The sequence below is a fragment of the Rhodnius prolixus genome, unplaced genomic scaffold (genome assembly GCF_049639745.1).
Source record: "Rhodnius prolixus isolate KJV_2025 unplaced genomic scaffold, Rpr scaffold_2, whole genome shotgun sequence".
Classification (NCBI taxonomy): Eukaryota; Metazoa; Arthropoda; class Insecta; order Hemiptera; family Reduviidae; genus Rhodnius; species Rhodnius prolixus.
In genome coordinates, this window is record NW_027411592.1 from 21,553,343 (window position 1) to 21,573,637 (window position 20,295).

A 20,295-nucleotide genomic window follows, 5' to 3' on the forward strand; every position below is an offset into this window, starting at 1 on the left:
AGCTAATTATTCCAGTATTTTACTATAAGTAAAATTTGGGGGACTAAATTAAATTACAATAGAGAAATGAATAATTATTGTTTAATAATCTACTCGTTATTAACTGTGTGTTAATTGTGCTCACGAATATTTCGGTAAGACGAATTCTAGACAGTAGCCTACTCTAACTTTATCTTTACTTTAACATGCATGTACGTATATGTGATTTATCATAATTATAACAAAAAAATAATATAAATGAAGTGGCCAGCATAAGGGTCTGTGATATCTAATAAAATCTAAAAAATAACTTATTAATGAAAATTAATGCAGTAGAATTACTTAAATATTAATGAGGTATTAATGAAATGTTGGGTACTCGCTGATTTGTGTACCTTTTGGCGTTTAATCAACCCTTATACTTAACATTTTAAACTGTAAGTTTTTGTTAAGGAGATTTTTGTACCTTTTGGATAGATTTTCCTTTTTGTCTATTTTACAAAGTTACATATCTGCTTTACAGATTTTTTTAAAATTTGGAATAAGCAATTCTATCATTATAACCTGATAAGGTGTTAACTACCACTGGAGAGATCTTTTTAAAAAATGATTGTAGTTGCGGCTCCCAAACCATCCTCAATAACAATTTTTTTGAGAAAGCGTTTTGAATAACATAGGAAGGTATTTGTACGTAAATAGCAAAATTAAACTGCGATTTCAGTACTTCCTTTTAAGAGGAGTAAGAAAAATAAACTAGGATTGCAGTACTTCTCCCTAAAAGGCAAAGAGGCAAAGATTTTTTAATCGAACAATTCATTGATTTAAATCGGTTCACTCATTGATAATTTAAACGATTGCAGTACTTCCTCTTAGTAGGAGCAAGAGAATCAGCAACGTAGAGGAGCTTTAACCACTTATTCGAGCTGAATTTTATCAAAATCGGACTAAGCGTTATAGAAATATTGGTAATAATAGTTTTAGAAAGGGCCTTATTTGGGTGGGGCAAACTCCCCTCCTTATGAGGCACGGTGCCGAGACTTTTAAAGTGCAAATCTGTAAAAAATTTCGATTCGAATGACACTTCATTCATAAAAATCGGTTCACGTGTCGATAATTTGAAACGATTGCTATACTTCCCCTTAACAAGTGTATAAGCTGATCGCCGCTTTAATGTTACGTAGGGGAGCCCTAACCCTATCATCCTAACAAATTTTATCAAAATCGGGCCAAGATTTACAGAGTAATTAGTAATAATAATTTTGGAGGGGGCCTTACATAAAGGGGGCTAACTCCTCTCCCATTCGATGTACAGCGTCGGGACCCCCAAAAGGCACATCTACATAAAATATTGAATCGAATGACACCTCATTCATAAAAATCGGTTCACGCGTTTTGGCGCTACGTTGTTTACAAAAAAGGTAACAACAAGAACAACAACAACAAGAACAACAACAAGAAGAACAAGAACAAGAACATTTTTTGAAAAAGCCGTTTTTGCTCATTTTCGGCAACTTTTTTCTCGAAACCTATTAGATCTGGGTGGTTGCAAAAAAATTACAGTTATGAAGGAGGGTTTGGAGTAAGATTTAAAGAAAATTTGGGAATTTTATCTTTTATAGAAAAAGAGAAAAAAATTGTCAAAGTTGGGTGTTTTTCAACGTTACGCTTTTTCGTGCAGTTTTTGATGGTCAACCCTTATACAACTGTCCTACCGGACAGTTTTAATAAGCTTCACAATTGCAAATTTCCCGCATACGTATTTTTTACAGTTTAGATAGCATTTTTTAGCCTTATTGTCTTTGCAATATCTTATTTGGCTATTTTGCGACCATTTGTTCGTGTACTAATATTTGTCATGCTTTTGCAATAGTAATACATATAAAGTATTGCCTTAAAACCTCACTTGCGGTACTTTTTTTATACAAAATCCATGCATTTATCCCAGCTAAGTCTGGGGTATCGAAAACTGTTTGTTAAGGCCATCTCCGAGATTTTCCACGGTTATATTTTTTTCTCGAGCTGTATACATTTCTGCTAATTTCAGAGCGACAAACTCTTCAAGCGGAACTGAAGGTTCTCTGCTTTCACGTTTTTCCAAATATGGAAAGCCTTTTATTGCATCGAACGCTAGCCAAGATTTGATACCAAATTTATCCGGTTTATTTGGCATGTACTGAGTAAATCTGCATCTTGACTTTGTTGGGAACAAATATCCTTGGAAGAGATATAAGCTCATGGTTATAACAGTTTTGACTGTTCTCTACGAATTTGTTCCCAAAATTTAGAAATCAAAGCAAATTTATCGGTTTGTAAGCGATGATTTCTTTAATCCAATCGAATAAACCTCATAACTTCCGTCTATTTCTGCTCACACTTTGAGAAGAATGCTCGTCTCTATTTTTTGTTCCATAGAAAAGGGTAATATCGTATATTTTTCACCTCATATGCACAACATGCAAACAATAATCTGATAAATGCATTATCAAATTGAGTTTTCGAGAGAATTCTGTTACAAAAAAATAAATAAATAAAATAAAATATTAAAATGAGAAAAGGAAATGAAAATATTCTCAGCCGGTCAAATGACCTGTCGCGGTAGTTAAGACGGACTACAAATTTTTCTCAAAAATCAAATATTAGGAAAAGAAGTGAATATTAAAAAAACAATTTTATACGTATTTTAGGAAAAATCGTGAAATTAATGGCGAAATGATAACGTTGTAATTAAAAAATTTAAAACCAAATTTAAAAAACGGTCGATATGACCGGTCGTGGTAGGTTTAGTGTTAATAAATAATTACGATTACTTATTAATTATTAATACAATTAATAACCAATTAACTATTTTATTTGCAGGACACGTCTAGAAACGAATTATCATTGAGCAATGTAGCTGGAATATTTTATATACTGATTGGCGGTTTAATTCTTGCAATGGCTGTAGCGTTATTGGAGTTCTGCTATAAATCCCACACCGAAGCCACTCGTGCTAAGGTAAGCAGCTATTCTTTGGGTGAATTTCAAATTTATACAAAGTTTCAAATGTTTTTTAATTCTTAATAAGTTATTTCATTATTCTTAGAAATTGTTATTATTATATTAAGTTTAAGACTCTACAAACTTCGGTAGATTTTCGTTGTAAAAGCAGACAGCAATAGCTAACGTTGGATAATAAACTCATTATACCATTAATATTAGAAATTTTGTTGAAAGTGTTTTCTATTTATATTTTTTTTATTAAAATCAGCTGCATAACAAAGAAATTTTAGAATGCTCCGTCTGAACAATTTATTTTATGTATCTATTTGAATAAAAGGTTTTCATTTGTCCGATTTATTTATTTTTTTACTAAATAGGATTGAAATCGATAATCTACCAAAAGGCTACCTAACACAAGCTAATTATTGATTGGATGGAACATTTCTGTAGCATGTTGCATGTTTTCTCTATACTCTATTTAACCAAACCCGTTCTAATGTTTCCTTTTATAGAAAAATCAAACATTAAGTTACAGTTTGAATTATAGAATTTCTGGACACCCCAATTCATGATTTTATAGTCGGATATAATATTGATAAAGCCTTGGAAAAGGATAAGAATCATGTAAATGGTGTTTTATTCAAATGTAAATATATTTTAATGTGCTGGTTTCATTCAATTGTTATTGATTTGTGAACAGTATCAAAAGGTTTATCAATACCCAAAAGAACCCATAAGTATGGAACTAAACTACATTACAAATCAAATATGTGTACAATGAGAGTTTTACCTTGAGAAAAGACATTCATTTCAAAAATTACATTCCTGTAAAAAAATGTTTCTATCGCATCTACCGATACGGGTTTTGTGTGACTGCGGTATTTATAAAATAAAATAATAATTTCACTTTTTTTCCTAAACAATCTTGAAATGAATTAGAAGCTTATTTATTAATAGTTTGACTATTGCTCCTTTTTCACATTGAAACATTACACGAGGTAAAAAGAACCCAGAGTAAATGAAACTAGATGAAATTAAACACCTACGTAAAAATTAAAATTGACTCTTTACTGCAGAACCTTTATAATTAGAACCGCCTTTTGAGACCAGTGGAAACATTATTTTATAAACACATCCTTACAAAAGTACAGAGAAGTATGAATTATTTTTTTCCGTTCAATAATTTTGTTTAAAAAACTGTTTTGCAGCAAAGATAATAACTCAATTGCAGCATTAATGTTCTTCTGTGATTTTGAATTACTTATTAAACTCTAATTTTTATTTTTATTTATTAACCCCCCCCAACCATTTCGTAATCAGATCGACACCCGGTCTTAACAATGTACTGCCAGTATCGACACTTTCAAAACAAGGTGTACGCATAATATTTGTGAACTGCAATCTTATCATAACTTTATTAAAACAAGACAAAACAAAGACGTGATGTGTTAAAAGGTGGCATTAGGTTATTTAAATAATTTTTATTATTATTATATTGATATCTCTAACTAGAGAAATATGTTCACTAGATACCACTTTCTGATGCGATGAAAGCAAAAGCAAGGTTAACAATTGGAGGCCGAGAATACGATAACACAAGAGTGAGTATTTTATGCTCGTATCATAGCTTGTAGTAACAATTGTTACTTTAAAAAATATTATTTCTTCTTTTTTTTTTAATAAAGAAACTTCTACAAACATACAAAGGTTGTTACACTATTTGAAACATTAAATTTTAATACAGATATAAAAAAATAGTTTATTTAAATCCATCGAAATTGTTAACTAATTCCACCAGTTTTGGTAGAAATTTTAAATTTTCTTAGTCTGCTCTTAATTTTGTATTCACTTTAGCTTTCCGGACATTAGCGTTTGATTATTGGAATTAGTAAATGTTTATTATAACAAAGAAGACAAAATAATTCTCTTAAATGAGTAAACTCTGAGATAACTGTCTTACAATAGTAAGGTGGTAGTTGGTCGCTGTAACTTTGTTGGACTAAATTTCTTAGATATTTCGCAGCAATCGAAAAGTTTTTCTTTAAATTACGGTGAAGTAATAACCTTCAATTATATGTGATATAAAGAATATTCGATCTTTCCACACTTCTGTTCGTAATTGTTCATGCAAAATAAATACCTTTATATCATGTTACTAGGATACGAATTCTTTTTGTTTAATATTAGTAGAATAGATAACAAATGGTATAAATAGTTTTAAAAGTCTGGGCGCCACGGTAGCCGAGCGGTTAGAGGCGAGACCTGCGAAGCTAATAATGTATTGTGGTACTGGGTTCGATTCCCGGTCTTGGGTCTTCGATTTTTATTTAATGGTTAATAAAAGTAATTTACAGTAAAGTATGTTTGCTAGTCGCCTCCGTTCACGACACCTAATTGGTAGTTGGACGTTAAGCCCTGCCTGAAAAAATAGGCGAATACTTTTACTTTTAGTATTAAAAGTTAAAATATATTCGTCCCAAATTTATATGTTCTGTCAGAAGAAAAGTATCCTTAAAGGACAAGGTTCACTAAACAAATGTTCTCATTTGATTGCTCAATTTGATGACCAACATTTGCATTATAATCTCATCATAAAGCTGAAATAAAAGAATTTTCTGTAAATATCTTTAAAATAACTTAAATATAATTTGAATACCGAAATTTTATTTTTGCCCACAAAAGTGAAAATCAAATAATACGAGTTAACTATTCCGATGGTACATTATTGTTTGATCAAAATAAACAAAATTTCATTTTACACTTTACGAAATTCAGTCAATATTAAATTAAAAAACAACTGACTTGATCAAGGAATAAATTCTTGTAAATATAATGCCAGTTTTCATAAATTTTTTATTTTATTTTTTCAAACAAAAAAAAATGAAGCATCAATTGCATGAACTGACATGAATAGATTCAAATACGTGAATATTCTTTCTGCTCTATATAAATACGAAGAGTTGCATTTGGAAGATTATTCTTAGATAACTAACATTGTACATTAGTATTAGAATTTTTTTGTGGACAATATCTTTCAATTGTTTGAATATTTTTTAGACCAGTTTTTTTAAAGAAGAAAAAATGTTTTCTTCAAAAATAATTCTTGAAAGGACTAAAAAGCTAAAAGGACCCTTCTCAAGTTAACATTGAGAAAATAAAAATACATTAATTTAAAGTCAACTTGAGAATGGTTTGGTACCCTGGTCCAGACTAATGTATTAAGTCTTGAAAAATACATATAATTATTTTCTTAAATATTCTATGCTTTATCACGCCACTTAGAATTTTTGAGGCAAATAGAAAGCGCTAAAAGTCACCAAATTTATTTAGTACAGTGTCACTTTCGCTCAACCAATTATTTTTCAAATGAAGAATTTTGAAGATGAATACTAAATTCCTATTTGTCGTATTAAGATGAAGCTGAACCCATTCTCTACCCCAAAACTGTCCTAGTAACATTTTAGTGCGACAATTGTCAAATAAAAGTTTTAGATCAATATGTCTGCAATGAATAAAATGTTTAAGGAATACGAGGGTCGTTTGAAAAGTCCGTGCAAAAATAAAAACTACTTAATATTTTGGGGTAAACCTTTTTTATTTTTCAATATAGTCTCCTTTTAGGCTTATACACTTCGTCCAACGCTGCTCTAGTTTGTTGATCCCTTCCGAATAATAGGATTTGTCCAAGTCTGAAAAATAGTCATTCGTTTCTGCAATCACCTCCTCGTTTGAATAAAATCTTTTTCCCGCCAGCCATTTCTTCATATTGGGGAACAAATAGTAGTCCGAAGGAGCCAAGTCTGGAGAATAGGGGGGGATGTGAAACGAGTTGGAACCCTATTTCCATTAATTTTGCGACCACAACTGTTGAGGTGTGAGCTGGTGCGTTGTCGTGATGGAAAATGACTTTTTTGTAGGCCAATCGTGGGCGTTTTTCTTGCAGCTCGGTTTTCAAACGGTCCAACAACGATGAATAATATGCACCTAATTTTACCCTGTTCCAGATAGTCGATGAGGATTATTCCTTGCGAATCCCAAAAGACATTCGCCATAATCTTTCCGGCCGAAGGAACGGTCTTCGCCTTTTTTTGGCGCAGATTCCCCCTTGGTAACCCATTGTTTAGATTGTTCTTTGGTCTCAGGAGTGTAGTGATGTATCCATGTTTCATCCACAGTGACGAAACGACGCTTAAAGTCCTGCGGATTCTTCTGGAATAGCTGCAAACCGTCCTTGCAACACTTCACACGATTTCGTTTTTGGTCAAGCGTGAGCAATCGCGGCACCCATCTTGCGGATAGCTTTGTCATGTCCAAATGTTGATGCAAAATATTATGTACCCGTTCATTCTAGATGCCCACAGCACTAGCAATCTCACGCACCTTCACTCTTCTGTCATTCATTATCATATCATGGATTTTATCAATGATTTCTGGAGTAGTAACCTCAACAGGGCGTCCAGAACGTTCAGCGTCACTTGTGCCCATATGGCCACTCCGAAAATTTTGAAACCACTTATAAACTGTTCTAATCGAAGGTGCAGAGTCACCATAATGTTTATCAAGCTTCTCTTTAGTCTCCTGAGGCGTTTTGCCTTTCATAAAGTAGTGTTTAATTAACACACGAAATTCTTTTTCGTCCATTTTTTGAAAATCACTCGACTTCCTCGATTCAAACGAATGCCAAACACAAAGAAATAGACCGATCTGGCTGAAACTTGGTGTGTGTTCTTCCAAGAGATGCTACTAACTAAACATAACCTCGATACGCGCCAGTGGTGCTATCTCTCTGACTTTGCACGGACTTTTCAAACGACCCTCGTATTGTTGAAACCATTTTCGTGAAAAGTTGCTCTATTTTAAAAAACGATTAAGCAAAGTGGCATCTCCAGTTGGTTGATTTGTCTAAAAGCTCATTACAGTTCGACGGTCAAAGTATCAAATTTGAGCTTTAATTTTTTGGTTTTTCGTTTGGAGTATGCTGCTCATACATATACACACAGATCAATTTTCCATTCACTGCATCCGATAAAATGGATATTTCTGTGGCATCTAAAATCTACAAGATTGTGATAAGGGTTTTTCCCCCTCCTTTAAGGAGAGAACACTGCCCGGAGGTCGGCAGAGCATTGAAAAAACTTCCGAGTGCCAATGACTTATGATTTTGTGCCTTTTATTAAAATACCGACCATCGAAGTCAATAAGCTAATAATAATAATATTCAAACAATTATATTCTAGGTTTATAGATTTCTTTATTCTTCTATTTAGGTTTTAGCATGTTATTTTTAAGAATTTATTTTTTCTGGCACCAAAAAGCAGCACAATTTGAAAGAACAACAAATAAAACTTCTTTTTTTTTTATTCAATTATTAAATTATTTTCTTCTTCATTGTTTCTATTCAATGTAGCAATGCATTATTGTTTTCAAATACTTTTTACGACGAATGTCTTTATGCATTTGAGTTTTTTATGTTCAGTTCTACGGGATTGAATATTAAAAAGTTGCATGGCAAGGTGTCCACAAAAAAGAAGCATTATTAGCAAAATAAAGTAATTATAAACAATTGTGAGTACATTTCAAATTAGAAACAAAAATTTAAATGCACTTTTTGTCATTTTTTATGTTTTATTTTTTATTTTCATGTTTTCTTTTTGTTTTGTTTGTTTTTGTATTTACTTTTATTATTTTATACTATTTTTTTTTTTTTTTATTTATTTTAAGTATAATCGTAAAAAAGTTGTATATATATTTATACAATATAAATTATTGTTTTCTTCATTATTTGTTCGTGTTTTTTTTATATGTTCCACTGTATTTAATTAGTTATATAGTTCCGGTAAAATTAAAATTTACTCTGTGGGAATATTGGATACAATGTTGAGCTAATTTTACAGAATATGTTAGAGTCATGACAAATTTTGTGAATAGAATACATACGACTCTAAGTGCTGAGATCACTTCTGAATACACTTTGATATTTTTGTAGATTACGTTCGGACATCAAGTTATCTTGCTAAACAGGACTTTACACATTGACGTTCGTTTCATGGAAAACTCACGCATTCTAAATCAAATCTTTCACACTGGCAAAACTGTACTGATGTTTTAATAAAAGTATTCTGTTATTTTATTCGTGATTACTCTTAACATGAATCCAATCTGTATCCGAAAAAGTGTTCTTAAAATTATGTGTAATTTATTACAAGTAATTACGTTTGACTAATTTGAAGGGTAGGTTCCTGAGCTGCTCAGCAGGTGTAAACCAAAGCAAAATAATTACAAAATAGAAAATCATTGTAAATAGAGTGAATCTGTAGTGAATAAATACTTATTTCTTACTCAAAGCAAAGAATGTAAGTAACCAGTTCGTTATGAGTTTGCTTTTTGTAACGAAACTTTCCTCTTAATAATTATTTTTTATTCAATTACTTATACACACAGAAGTAGAGAACGAAAACTAAATTAGTTATTGAATTTACTTCTATTTTCTGAACTTCTTATCCAGGAGTGCCGTTAGTGTTTAGTTTTGTAATACATAGTTCCTAAAATTGAATTCCTATAACTTAAAATTGTAGTGATGAGAGATAAAATGTTAGGTTTTTGTGAGCATTAAAAAGTCTTGTTCCAAGACTACGATTATTTAATTTCCATAAACGTAAGAACTTATTTCTTTTTGTACTTTTCATAATTATTTCCTTATGGATGGATACGGGTCTTCTCTACCCTGACTGCCATCTTTCCTTTAAGCGCTATAAAATGTTTAATTGTTCCTCCAGCTTGGAAACCGGCGACGCCCATGAAACGAGGCTTCACCATAGCCGAGACGAGATCTACAAAGCTATTTTATTACCCGGTTCGATTACCGGTCTAGACCATGGATTTTATTTAATGATTAATCTGAGAAATTGATAGTAAAGTAAGTTTGCTAGTCGCCTTCGACCTCGATTCCTGATTTGGTGATTGGACTTTCAGCCTGCCTGAAAAAAAAGGCATTACTTTACTTTAAAATTATGCTGTTTGGTGTAAACCATTCATTACATTCTCTTCTTCTTCTTCTTCCTTCAAAGGCGCTACAATTGATGGCGGTACTTGGTTCCTTAAACAATGCTTTCCTTTTGTTACCAGTCATCCAACCATTTTCACCTTCTTTAACAGCATTAAGGTTGGCTCCATGTTAGCTATGTGCCAAACAATCTCAGCATCCTATACTCGATAGTTAAATTTGGCACAAAAAAAAAATGTTGAGGGAGTTATGCACTGCGTCAACGTGCCCCCCAATGCCCCTAATTATTGTTTAGAAACTGCTATTTAACTTGTTTTAATTGTATCACGAATTTGTTTAACTTTCAAGCAAATAAATTTTAAATGTCCGAGTCAATAATACAAAGGCATTTTCTCTTGCAGTTAATCGTTGCTATTTTTTGAAATAAATATAATTTTTTGTGGACTTTTTCTTTTATTACTTTTGTTATTTTTTTGATTAAATATAGCCTCTTGTAAACAGAAATCGAAAAATATTGTTACTCCTTTAGATATTACCAAATTTCAAATTTTATGTCATTTTACCATTATTTTTTAGGTATAAAATTCCAAATACATAGATTTTTTTTAAAAACATTTTTTCTTTCAGCTTGTTTGTCACCAAATAAATTAAATTCTTTTAGTTTTAATGCAAGAATATGTGTAAATATTCTGGAGTCTGTATAACAATTTATATTTGCAGGAATGCTGCTAATTTGATGTAGAATCGTTTCTGTTGTACTATTTTGTAACTAATTTTTTTCTTTCTAAAATCTGAGCATCTTTTAAATAATGAGTAAGTGTAGTAGTTAAATGATTGATGCTTCCTTAGTCATATACTGAAGGTGATGGATCTACTAGTTGTTACTTAGCAGTCTAAAGTACCGTACTGGCAAAAAACACGAAGAGAAAGAATTATAAAGATTAAATAGATTAAAATAATTAATGAAATAATATTAGAATTTATGGATTTATTAATTTTGTCTGTTTAGGCCATCTGAGTTACCAACATAAAATCTGATATGTAGTACTTTTGCCTTATTCTAAATCGTTAAATCTTATTTATTTATTTATCTTATAAGAAAAGTTTCAGTCTCTTCTTCAGCAAAACTGCTCTTCTTTTTTAGCTCTCCCAAAAAGCATTCATTTGCCAATTTAGTACCCTTTTATAAAATTTTAATGCTTTGTTTAGTTTGTATCTGAACAGAACCGCGGTTTGAGAAGTTGCGCCTTGATCTCCTAATTTGATTAGAAGACAACTTGTTACTATGTGCAAAGCAAACTAGATTTTACTTACATTTAGCGTCATGATAATGTGGTTTGTCTCTTTCTGGTTTTCAAGTCTGCATTCTACCTTCCTTCGGCAGCTGTTGGGTGGTCCAACAATGAAATAACTGCAAAATATAAAGATTATTTTCTGTACCTTCCTTCCACTTTTTTAAATTCATTCATCTAGTCTTGGTCTTATTCTTCACAAACGCATTATTTTTAGTTTTTATTCTTTAGATCTTTAACAACCTTTAATTGCTAAAGTTCATCATCTTACAATAAATTACAGTTCTTGACTGTCTAGTGCCAATAATCATGTACATACTCCTTTATTTACTCTAGAAGAGGGTGATCTCGAATATGAATCTTAATTTTCTTTAGCAATTCTTGATGAACTCCACCTCATCGGTTATTTACAACCCTCCTATTTACCTACAGAGATGACACATTAAGCTTTATTTCTTTGTTCTTTTTTTTTTTATTTAATTTTTAAAAAAAAATTATTTCCATCCTAAATTACAAATCACTTATGGTTTCCAAATGCACTTTTGCAATGTAAATGCATGCATAAAAAAGTATTTTTGTTGGTTTATGTGCGAACATTGTTACATTTTATTTGCCCGAAGCATGTGCACAAATAGTTTTATGAAATTATCCTTTATGGAATAAATATTTTTAAAGTTTTATAATGCAATCAATCATCAATTATTAATTATTACTATGTAAATAACTTTTCACAGAAACGAGAAACCCTGTTCCAATATTATTCATCTGGAAACGCAATCAACCAACCTGAAGGTGATCAACTGCACAGTAATACCCACACCCAAGTCTGATGGCCCACAACTATAAATATTTAAATATAATCAAAAGTTAATTATTATGGGGAATAATTAATTAAAAAAAATAAAGAAAAAATGAAATTAAACAAGAAAAAAAAAAAAAAAAACTTCACAAAGTGCCAAAACCGTGAGAAGTGCTGCTTGAAGGGTTCCCAAATAGGTGTCAAAAAGGTGCTGAAGATTTGTTTAAGGTTAAGCTTGAAAGAGGATACTTTAGTTATAACATAATAATAATAAAAAATACGCTATATATAAAAAATATATATATATAAGTATATGACAAAATATTAAAAAACAAAACACTTGAAATAAAATATAAAAGTGGAAAAATTTGTGGGGATTTTCATGAAGTTGTTGAAAGGTTTTTCATAAAATATAAAACAACTCGACATTAAATTGATGAGTTTCCACTTTAAATCGCTCATTTTAAAAAGTTATTGGTAATAAAAACTAATTTCTAACACTTGACCACATAGATTTTATTTTTTATTTTTTAGTACAAAGTAACAATTATTTAGTTTAAATATTTGTTCGATACTTTGTTTTAGGTAAAATTGTTTTGGTTTTTAATAAATTATTAATAATAAATGTATTTTTAACGTGATAAGAGAAATGCCCCTAAAACTTTAAATTTTATTCTGTTTATTTTTTAAATATATCTCTGAGTTCAATTAACTGCCACTTAGTTTACTAATAAGATGGATAATTTAAAATAAATAGATTTATTTTTCCAAGAAAACAAATGTTTTATACATTCTTTCACAATATATTATTATGGAAATCGAAACATCTATTATGTATTTTAGATAAATGCAGTTACTGGATAAAAATGATTTTAATGATCAAAAGTTCAGTCAATAAAATATTGAACGAAATTATTTCTGTTCTTAAATGAATGGCTCTTAATTGAAGTGTTCTGATAACATGTTTTCGAAGTGTTCATAGAGGTACAGCTGTGGCCAAATACCGATGTACATTATTTGTAAAAATCGGAGTTCGACTATCAAATCTGGCCCATGATCACTCTTCTATTTCTGATCTAGATGGTTTCTTATCAACAATAAAACTGTAAATTTTGTTAACATTCTTTTTATTTACTGTTAGTTTTATTTAATTTTGTGCTATAATCTTGTGAATTTACCGTCCAAGGATTTTGTTAAGGTGCATGTACATGACGACACTAATATGTTTGGAAAAGTGTATATGTAAAAATTAAATGGTCGTGTGTGATCGAATAATAATTGACTAACGCGCTTAAATTTGCGCTTCCAGAAAAGATGTATAGCCTTATCCATTTTCCAAGGTAACGTTTAGCAGTGACTCATTACACACCTGCAAGAACATTGCGTGTTCATCATAAGCAGGCATTGCAGCGCCCGAAGTTGCTGTAGCAAGTCATTAATCGCCAGATTAGAAGGGATTTCGCTCTTAATAAGCTCTCACAATTACAAAATACATAGAGTGGTGTATCACTCGGCTCTGGTTAAACCAATATACTTTTATGCTTCACTAGCGTTGCTAAAATTATAACAAAATAAAAAAAAAACAATAAATTATTAGAGTTTAAGTTTTCTAATTTCTTGTATTATATTCATAATCTTTATTAGTTAATATAGATAATTTTAAAGGTTTAGTAGCTCGGTGTCTTTAAGTCTTGCAAAGTTAGATCAGCAAGCGAATTCTCATTCAAAAATTCTAGCCAAGAACTTATTTTTATAGAAAAGTTGTAATTATGTAGTAAGAATATATCAAAAACGCCTATTATGAAGAAAATGATAAGCAGATTTAGAAATTCTGCAGTTCGAATTCTTCATTCTCGAGATTTGAATTTTTCAGCAATATTGTGAAAAAAAAAAATCAAATGGAGATGGTTCATGTGGCTGTGACATATGACCACTAAAAATGAAAGAAGATTCAATTTTTCAAGTAACCATGTTCTTTTTTTTTTCCTGTAACACTAACACTGATTCAATTCCAGTGACATTCAGTAACACCTAACAATATCTATTCTGAGATTTATACGTTTGAATCATTTAGTGATTCACGTTATGGAATGGCGAAGATACTCAGTAGTACCGTGCTCCACAATTAATCTTACCACAGATAATTACTATTATACTATTATACATTACTGCTATAATAGTATCTCTGAATCACATCTATTTTGCAGTTCTTTATGGAATGATGCAAAATTTTAATGATACGTACATAAAGAGAAGTTGGCTTTTTTCCCTCCTTGAAATTAAAGAAGTATGCCCAAATGTTGCTTGTTATTTCTATACTTCTTAATAAAAGTTTACTTGAATTAACTTAATCGTTTCGGGCATAATAATATCTGGCTAATTTTAGTTTAGTTGTGAAAGAACCGCAGGGTAATAGGTTATGAATCATGGTTCTAAATTAAATTAAAAAAATGTTAGAACGTATCAGTAAACTGCAGTAGTAGCAAATAGAACTGCTGTATGTGAGAAACTAAGCTTACATATGCACCAGATCTTCTGTGAATGCACCATGTACATGTACTTTAAATTAACCAAAACAAAGTTTCAATTCCTAAAATGTTTTAATAAAATTAAGTAAACAATTTGAAATGTTTATAAAAAAAAAAAATGATCATTTTTAAATCAACTCAGATTTTATGTTAGTTATATTAAAAATTATGGTAAATAGCTAGATTTATTTTATTTATGAACTTTATTAATTTTTTCCCACTTTTTTTCATTTGAATTATTGTAAGGATGTTAATCAATACTGCATTCTACGTTTGGTTTTGTTTCCCTTTGATTTGAATAAATGCAAAAATTTTTAATAAGGTTAAAATTATTCTTTTTAAGAGATTTATTTTTCCCGTTATACTGAGTTTGCTCAAATAATTAAAGAAAAAAAAGATTGAAGTAATCATTGTAAAAATTAGTGTTGCTCGGTAATTTCTCTTTTACGTTCAGTTATAGAACAAATTCTGTTAGTTGTTTTATTTTTAAGATAGTAAATTCCTTGTTTAAGATTATAGAGAGAGACTAAACGACAAAAGTAGTCTCAAAGAGCTTAAAAATAAGAAACTAACTGCCCAAATGGACCTCCAAGGCAATGTTTGCGTGCAGATAGATATTTTATTAGGTACCCTCTGTATTTCTGAGCCAATTATGCATTATATGGCATTAATATATTGCAATTAATGCAAGTTAATTCAATAAAAGAAAAGAATCCTCATTATCCGAAGAACTAAGTGAAAGTGACAAAATTGCCTATGAACCTCACCTTTCTTTTAATATGTAACCTTAAACATTTGAACAACTTAATAAGAATGCTTAACTAAGTGAAACTAATATTTTTTTTTTTGTTTTATAAAGGCAAAGTTTGTTTCGGATAATATCGTTGAGAAAAGCCTCGAAAATTAACTCTGTGATTGCAGCCAAAGACGTTGAAGTTCCGGGTAACCCTCGCCGCATTGAACATTCAATGAAGTAATTAAATTGAAAAAGGGGCATCCCAATTAAGACGGGTATTGTGGTTGCCAATGGAGCGAGAATGTTAACTGACTGTTACTAGATGAAGCAGATTTTTGACTTTCAAATTAAACCAAGTTTATTGCTCTTCTAGACCCAGATCAGAAAAAGGCAACCTTAACGTCTCTTATCTTTTTTTTTTTTTTGTATTCAAATATGAATGGAAAAAATTATATACATAAATATATGTAACAGACGGTTGGTTCTTTATAATATTTGCTAACTACGGTAAATTATAGTTTCTAAATTAAACAAAAAATAAATTAATTTTAAATTTCAACAAAAGACAAAATTATGCTTTGATTAAATTTAATTCATTTCAGCACGTCTTTTACTAATTTAAACTAAGAAATGTGAAATTCTAAACCAGAATTTAGATATTTGTAATTTTTTTTAAAGAAATTATCATAATTAGAAAAGTCTTTCTGATACTTTAACATTCTATTAATCTTTTTTAAAAATAAAATAAAATTATAAGCCAATTAAACTAAATAAAATATATGAAAAGTCTCAATTTTTCATATTTTGAAGTGTTTTAATAGAAAAATTCTTCAAGGGTTATATTTCCTTGGGCAGCACTGTAAATTATATTTTAAATTTAATTACGAATTAAGTACTTGTATTTAATCTATTTTAAATAATATACAGCTCTAAGTAAGAGCCAATAATACTTTTAATTAATCTATTAGTTGAATCGTTTTGATTGTGTATTTTTATTAATTATAATATTATGTTTGATTAAATTCTAATTAAATAATCATTATTAAAGGATGTACATTTTTTTAAGGCCACAGTTCATTTTAAAAAAATTTATGTACTGATTTATTTTATTGATTGTTTTCTAAATGATGCCTGATATATCTGTAAGATTTTCCAAACGTAATTTAAAAATACTGTAATACTTTCAGAGGATCTCCTCTATCTTTTTTTTTAATGATCGCAAATTATTCTAAATAATATTTAAAAACAAAAAACAAACAAAATCTTAGATTTTTCCCATTGTGATTCTTTTCTGTAATATTGAACAGTTTCATTTGTTTCTCCATCTTCAGGATTTTGTTCTTCAAGTTCACTTACAGACATTGACTTCCAATTTAGCAGTTTCCAAACTCTTAGAGAAAAGAAGAATATTTTTACTGAGTTTGCAGAAATATGGAAGTCATACTACATATCTATTCTGAACTTGATAATCGAACTCTTGCATAGCTGAGTAACGACAGAAACAAGCCGCTTTTAAAGAAAAGGTACAGTTTTTGACAGATAAAATATTTGCGATTATCTAGCATTGTAAAATCTAATCATCTATTCAAAAATAAATGTATTTGCTGGTTAAGAATATAATTTATGTAAAAATCAGAAAGTTTCTTACAATAGAATTATCAATTTGATTTCTGAAATTGTAAATTAGAGATAAATTGAATTATTGAGGCGTGATAATTGCCTGGTATTATGACTTTTTTCCATTTTGCTGGCCACTGTATTATTTTCGTAATACTGTATTGTTTCTCTTCTTTTAGGAGATAAACCAACAATACAAAGATAAGTTAACTTGGAAATAAATAAATAAATATATGTTTATTTTGTTTGACAATGTACGCAATAGTTAATAACCTAAGAAAAAGACAAGCAATAGATAAAGCATCAAACACTAGTTACAACAGTTCAAACACAAAATGAATAAAATAAATAGCTTCGAAGTGAATATTTTAATTTTAAAAATAAAATTAAAAGAAAAAAGTCATTCATCCTTGTGATTCAAAGTTATATAAATACAATCTACATAAATAAAAACTTTATATTCTAAAGTTTTGAGTTTGTTCATTAAGGGATATATAATTACATTGTTAAGTACAGCATTTATAGAATCCTCTTCATAATAACGGTTTAAATTCGTTCGAAGAACTATTTTTCTATTTTAAATACCATGGAAGATCTTTGCCTGCAGCAAATGCAATTTTCATGGCTGTTAATATGAAATTATATCTGGGTCATCTAATTCCGACTCTATTTTATCACCAAAAAGCAATGCATTAAATGTTTTTAAAGTATTATTAGCACATGTTCAAACCTATAACTTAATACTTTTCTTACAAGTCCAATGTTGTGTAAATTTCGCTTCTTAAGTGAATTGCCGGTCTAAAGTACAGCACATCATGTATTTGATAACAATTTAACTGATGTCTTTAGATGGGTTAGTTGTTCTGTTTTTTTATTTTTAGTGTACTGCAATCATGCGAAAATTGAATTATTTTCCAATTGGAATCTGGAACCTCTTACTTATATTTATGGTTTAAAAGAAAACAATTGATGCGGCTTGATTGATTATTTAGATGTTGCCCTTTAAAATGTGACGCGAACTCTGACTTGACTTTTACTACAATCCTTCAGTTTTTAACTTATATTTTTTTTCAAACTCTGAATTAAAAAATTTATTTAATTCTTACTGCCATTACCACAGATTGTCAATCTGCAAATTATAATGAAATGACCCTTACAACGCCCTATAAAGAATTTTTCAGAAGATCTGTTCACACATTTAAGAAGTTTAAGAAATATTTTCCAAACATCTCATTTTTTCTTCTTTTTTAAAATGAAATTTAAGACACATGATTGCACATTGTATTGAAATGGACCAAAGATGCAGAAGAATTTTATTTTAAAAAAAATGAAATAAAGTCGTTGAAACTACTTCCAAAGAAGTGAAAATTCCATTTAGTACAGAGGTACTTTTGTTGGAGTGTCTCAATTGACTTCAATTATACTTAAAATGATTGAGTTCCAGTCATTTTTCGTTTTTAGTTATTTTATGCACAAATTTAGCACAGTTTTATGGAATTAAGAAACATTGATTGTGAATTAAATTTAGTTATTTATATCTTTGTTACATAATTAGTAACATTTTTATTTATCACAAAGAAATGTTTACAGTAAAGTATGTACTTCCGCCCCCGTCCAATGATATCTGTTTAGAAGCTGGACCTTAAGCCCTACCTGAAAAAATACTTTACTTACTTTTACTATTTATGTGGTGCACGTTGAAATGAAGAATTACAAATAAAATTAATAGAAAACAAACACACATAGGCTCACACCCATACATTCAATCAGAACAATTTCTAAAAATCTCTTTTTAGAGCTCAAGAACCTCAAAATGGTATTGCCAATAAAACGCTATTATGACATGACTGCATTGCTTTCCTAACCATGATAAAAGAAGTAAAAATAAAAAAATGTTTGAAGTACTATCTCATTTTATCTAAAAATGTACAGCTATACTGCAGTCAAAGATCCGTAAATATCTAAATTTCATATTTACATTATGTATTTGATTAAAAAGAATATATAAAAAATGGATGTTAATTTGTATAAAATATAAATAATCATTTTAAGTTTCCTGTATAAAATATTTAAGCTCAGCTAAGAAAATATCATTGACCTTTTTATCATTTCTAACATGAAATTAAACACTTCACCATTGTTGACGATTTTTTTTTTTATGTGGTTTTCCAAATCCTAAACTTCTAAAACCATACCTACGTTTAAATATATTTATACATATATGGACAATAACCATACACCTTTAAAAATAAAGTAAAATCTCCTTGTATAAAATAAATAACTTGTATATATAACTGTAATAAATGTGGCATTATTTCCACAAAATAACTTATCTAATTAAGAAAAAAAATGAAAATTTCAAACTTTTCAAAAATAAAAACCAAAAAGTAGATTTCCTTTCCTGTTTATGTTAAAAATAAAATAAGAATTTCAATATATAAATCTACATATTTTTAAGTATGTATATGAAGGTATATTAATATTTGAAACAAGAAATATATATAATTGTGATCCCTTCAATTATTTCATGAATTGAATAAAGTCTATATTATTCAAAATTGTAGATGAGACAGAATCCATCAGTTTGATTATCATTGTTATTAATATAATCAGTTATTAAGAAAACAAAAAATAGAATAAATGTTATTCTAAATATATATTTTTATTTAGTATATATTAACAATAACATTAAACAGAGTTTGCATAAAATAATGAAAAAATAAAACTTGTAAAATATATCGTTCTCATCTACTATTCAAACAAAACAAAAACAAAAAAGTAATTCTAAATGTTCTTTCAAATGTAAATATTTGTATGAATGAAGTTGGGGTATTGTAAAGTGGAATATTGATGTGATAAAATATAAGATTTTCTTTATTTATTATTTATCTCAGTTTATAATAAATTTAAAATCTTTTATTTGTGACTTTATTTTTCATCTTTAAATTTATATATAAATATATATATAAAAGTGATAGCTGTAATAAAACTCTGTATATATGGATACTGCTGTATTGAGTTTCTACATTTCAATGTATGTACTCTGAACAATTTATACATGTTACTATGATGTTCTGCTGTATAAAGAAAACATTAATTAAATGAAAATTAAAAAAAAAAAAACTAAATAAAACATTTAAATATAAGAAACAAAAACAATTAATAATATACATACATATATGTGCCATAAATAGGATTTTGTTGATTAAAAAAAGAAACTGTATTTATCATTAAAAAAAAAAGTTTTATAAATAAATGATGTTATTTATTAATAATTAAATTATTTTTATGCCAAAAGTGATTAGAAACTTTATGGTTTCTAATTTGTCTTTGTCTAATATTAAGGGCTATTTTCGGAGTTT

General features: G+C 29.1%; 1 protein-coding gene across 2 annotated transcripts in view; it reads left to right on the plus strand.

The window, feature by feature from the left end:
- LOC141449260 (glutamate receptor 1-like) overlaps positions 1 to 20,056 on the plus strand; it is a 950,852-nt gene extending 930,796 nt beyond the window's left edge. The window contains exons 17-20 of one of the 2 annotated variants that reach the window (XR_012455423.1): positions 2,836 to 2,973; positions 4,488 to 4,559; positions 8,435 to 8,523; positions 11,988 to 20,056. Coding sequence is in view for 1 of the 2 variants with exons in the window: in XM_074118495.1 (XP_073974596.1) it covers positions 2,836 to 2,973; positions 4,488 to 4,559; positions 11,988 to 12,083 (306 nt within the window). In the remaining variant the exon portion in view is untranslated. The remainder of the gene's footprint in view (positions 1 to 2,835; positions 2,974 to 4,487; positions 4,560 to 8,434; positions 8,524 to 11,987) is intronic. The other variant, XM_074118495.1, reaches the window with a different exon arrangement.
- Positions 20,057 to 20,295: the final 239 nt, after the last annotated feature.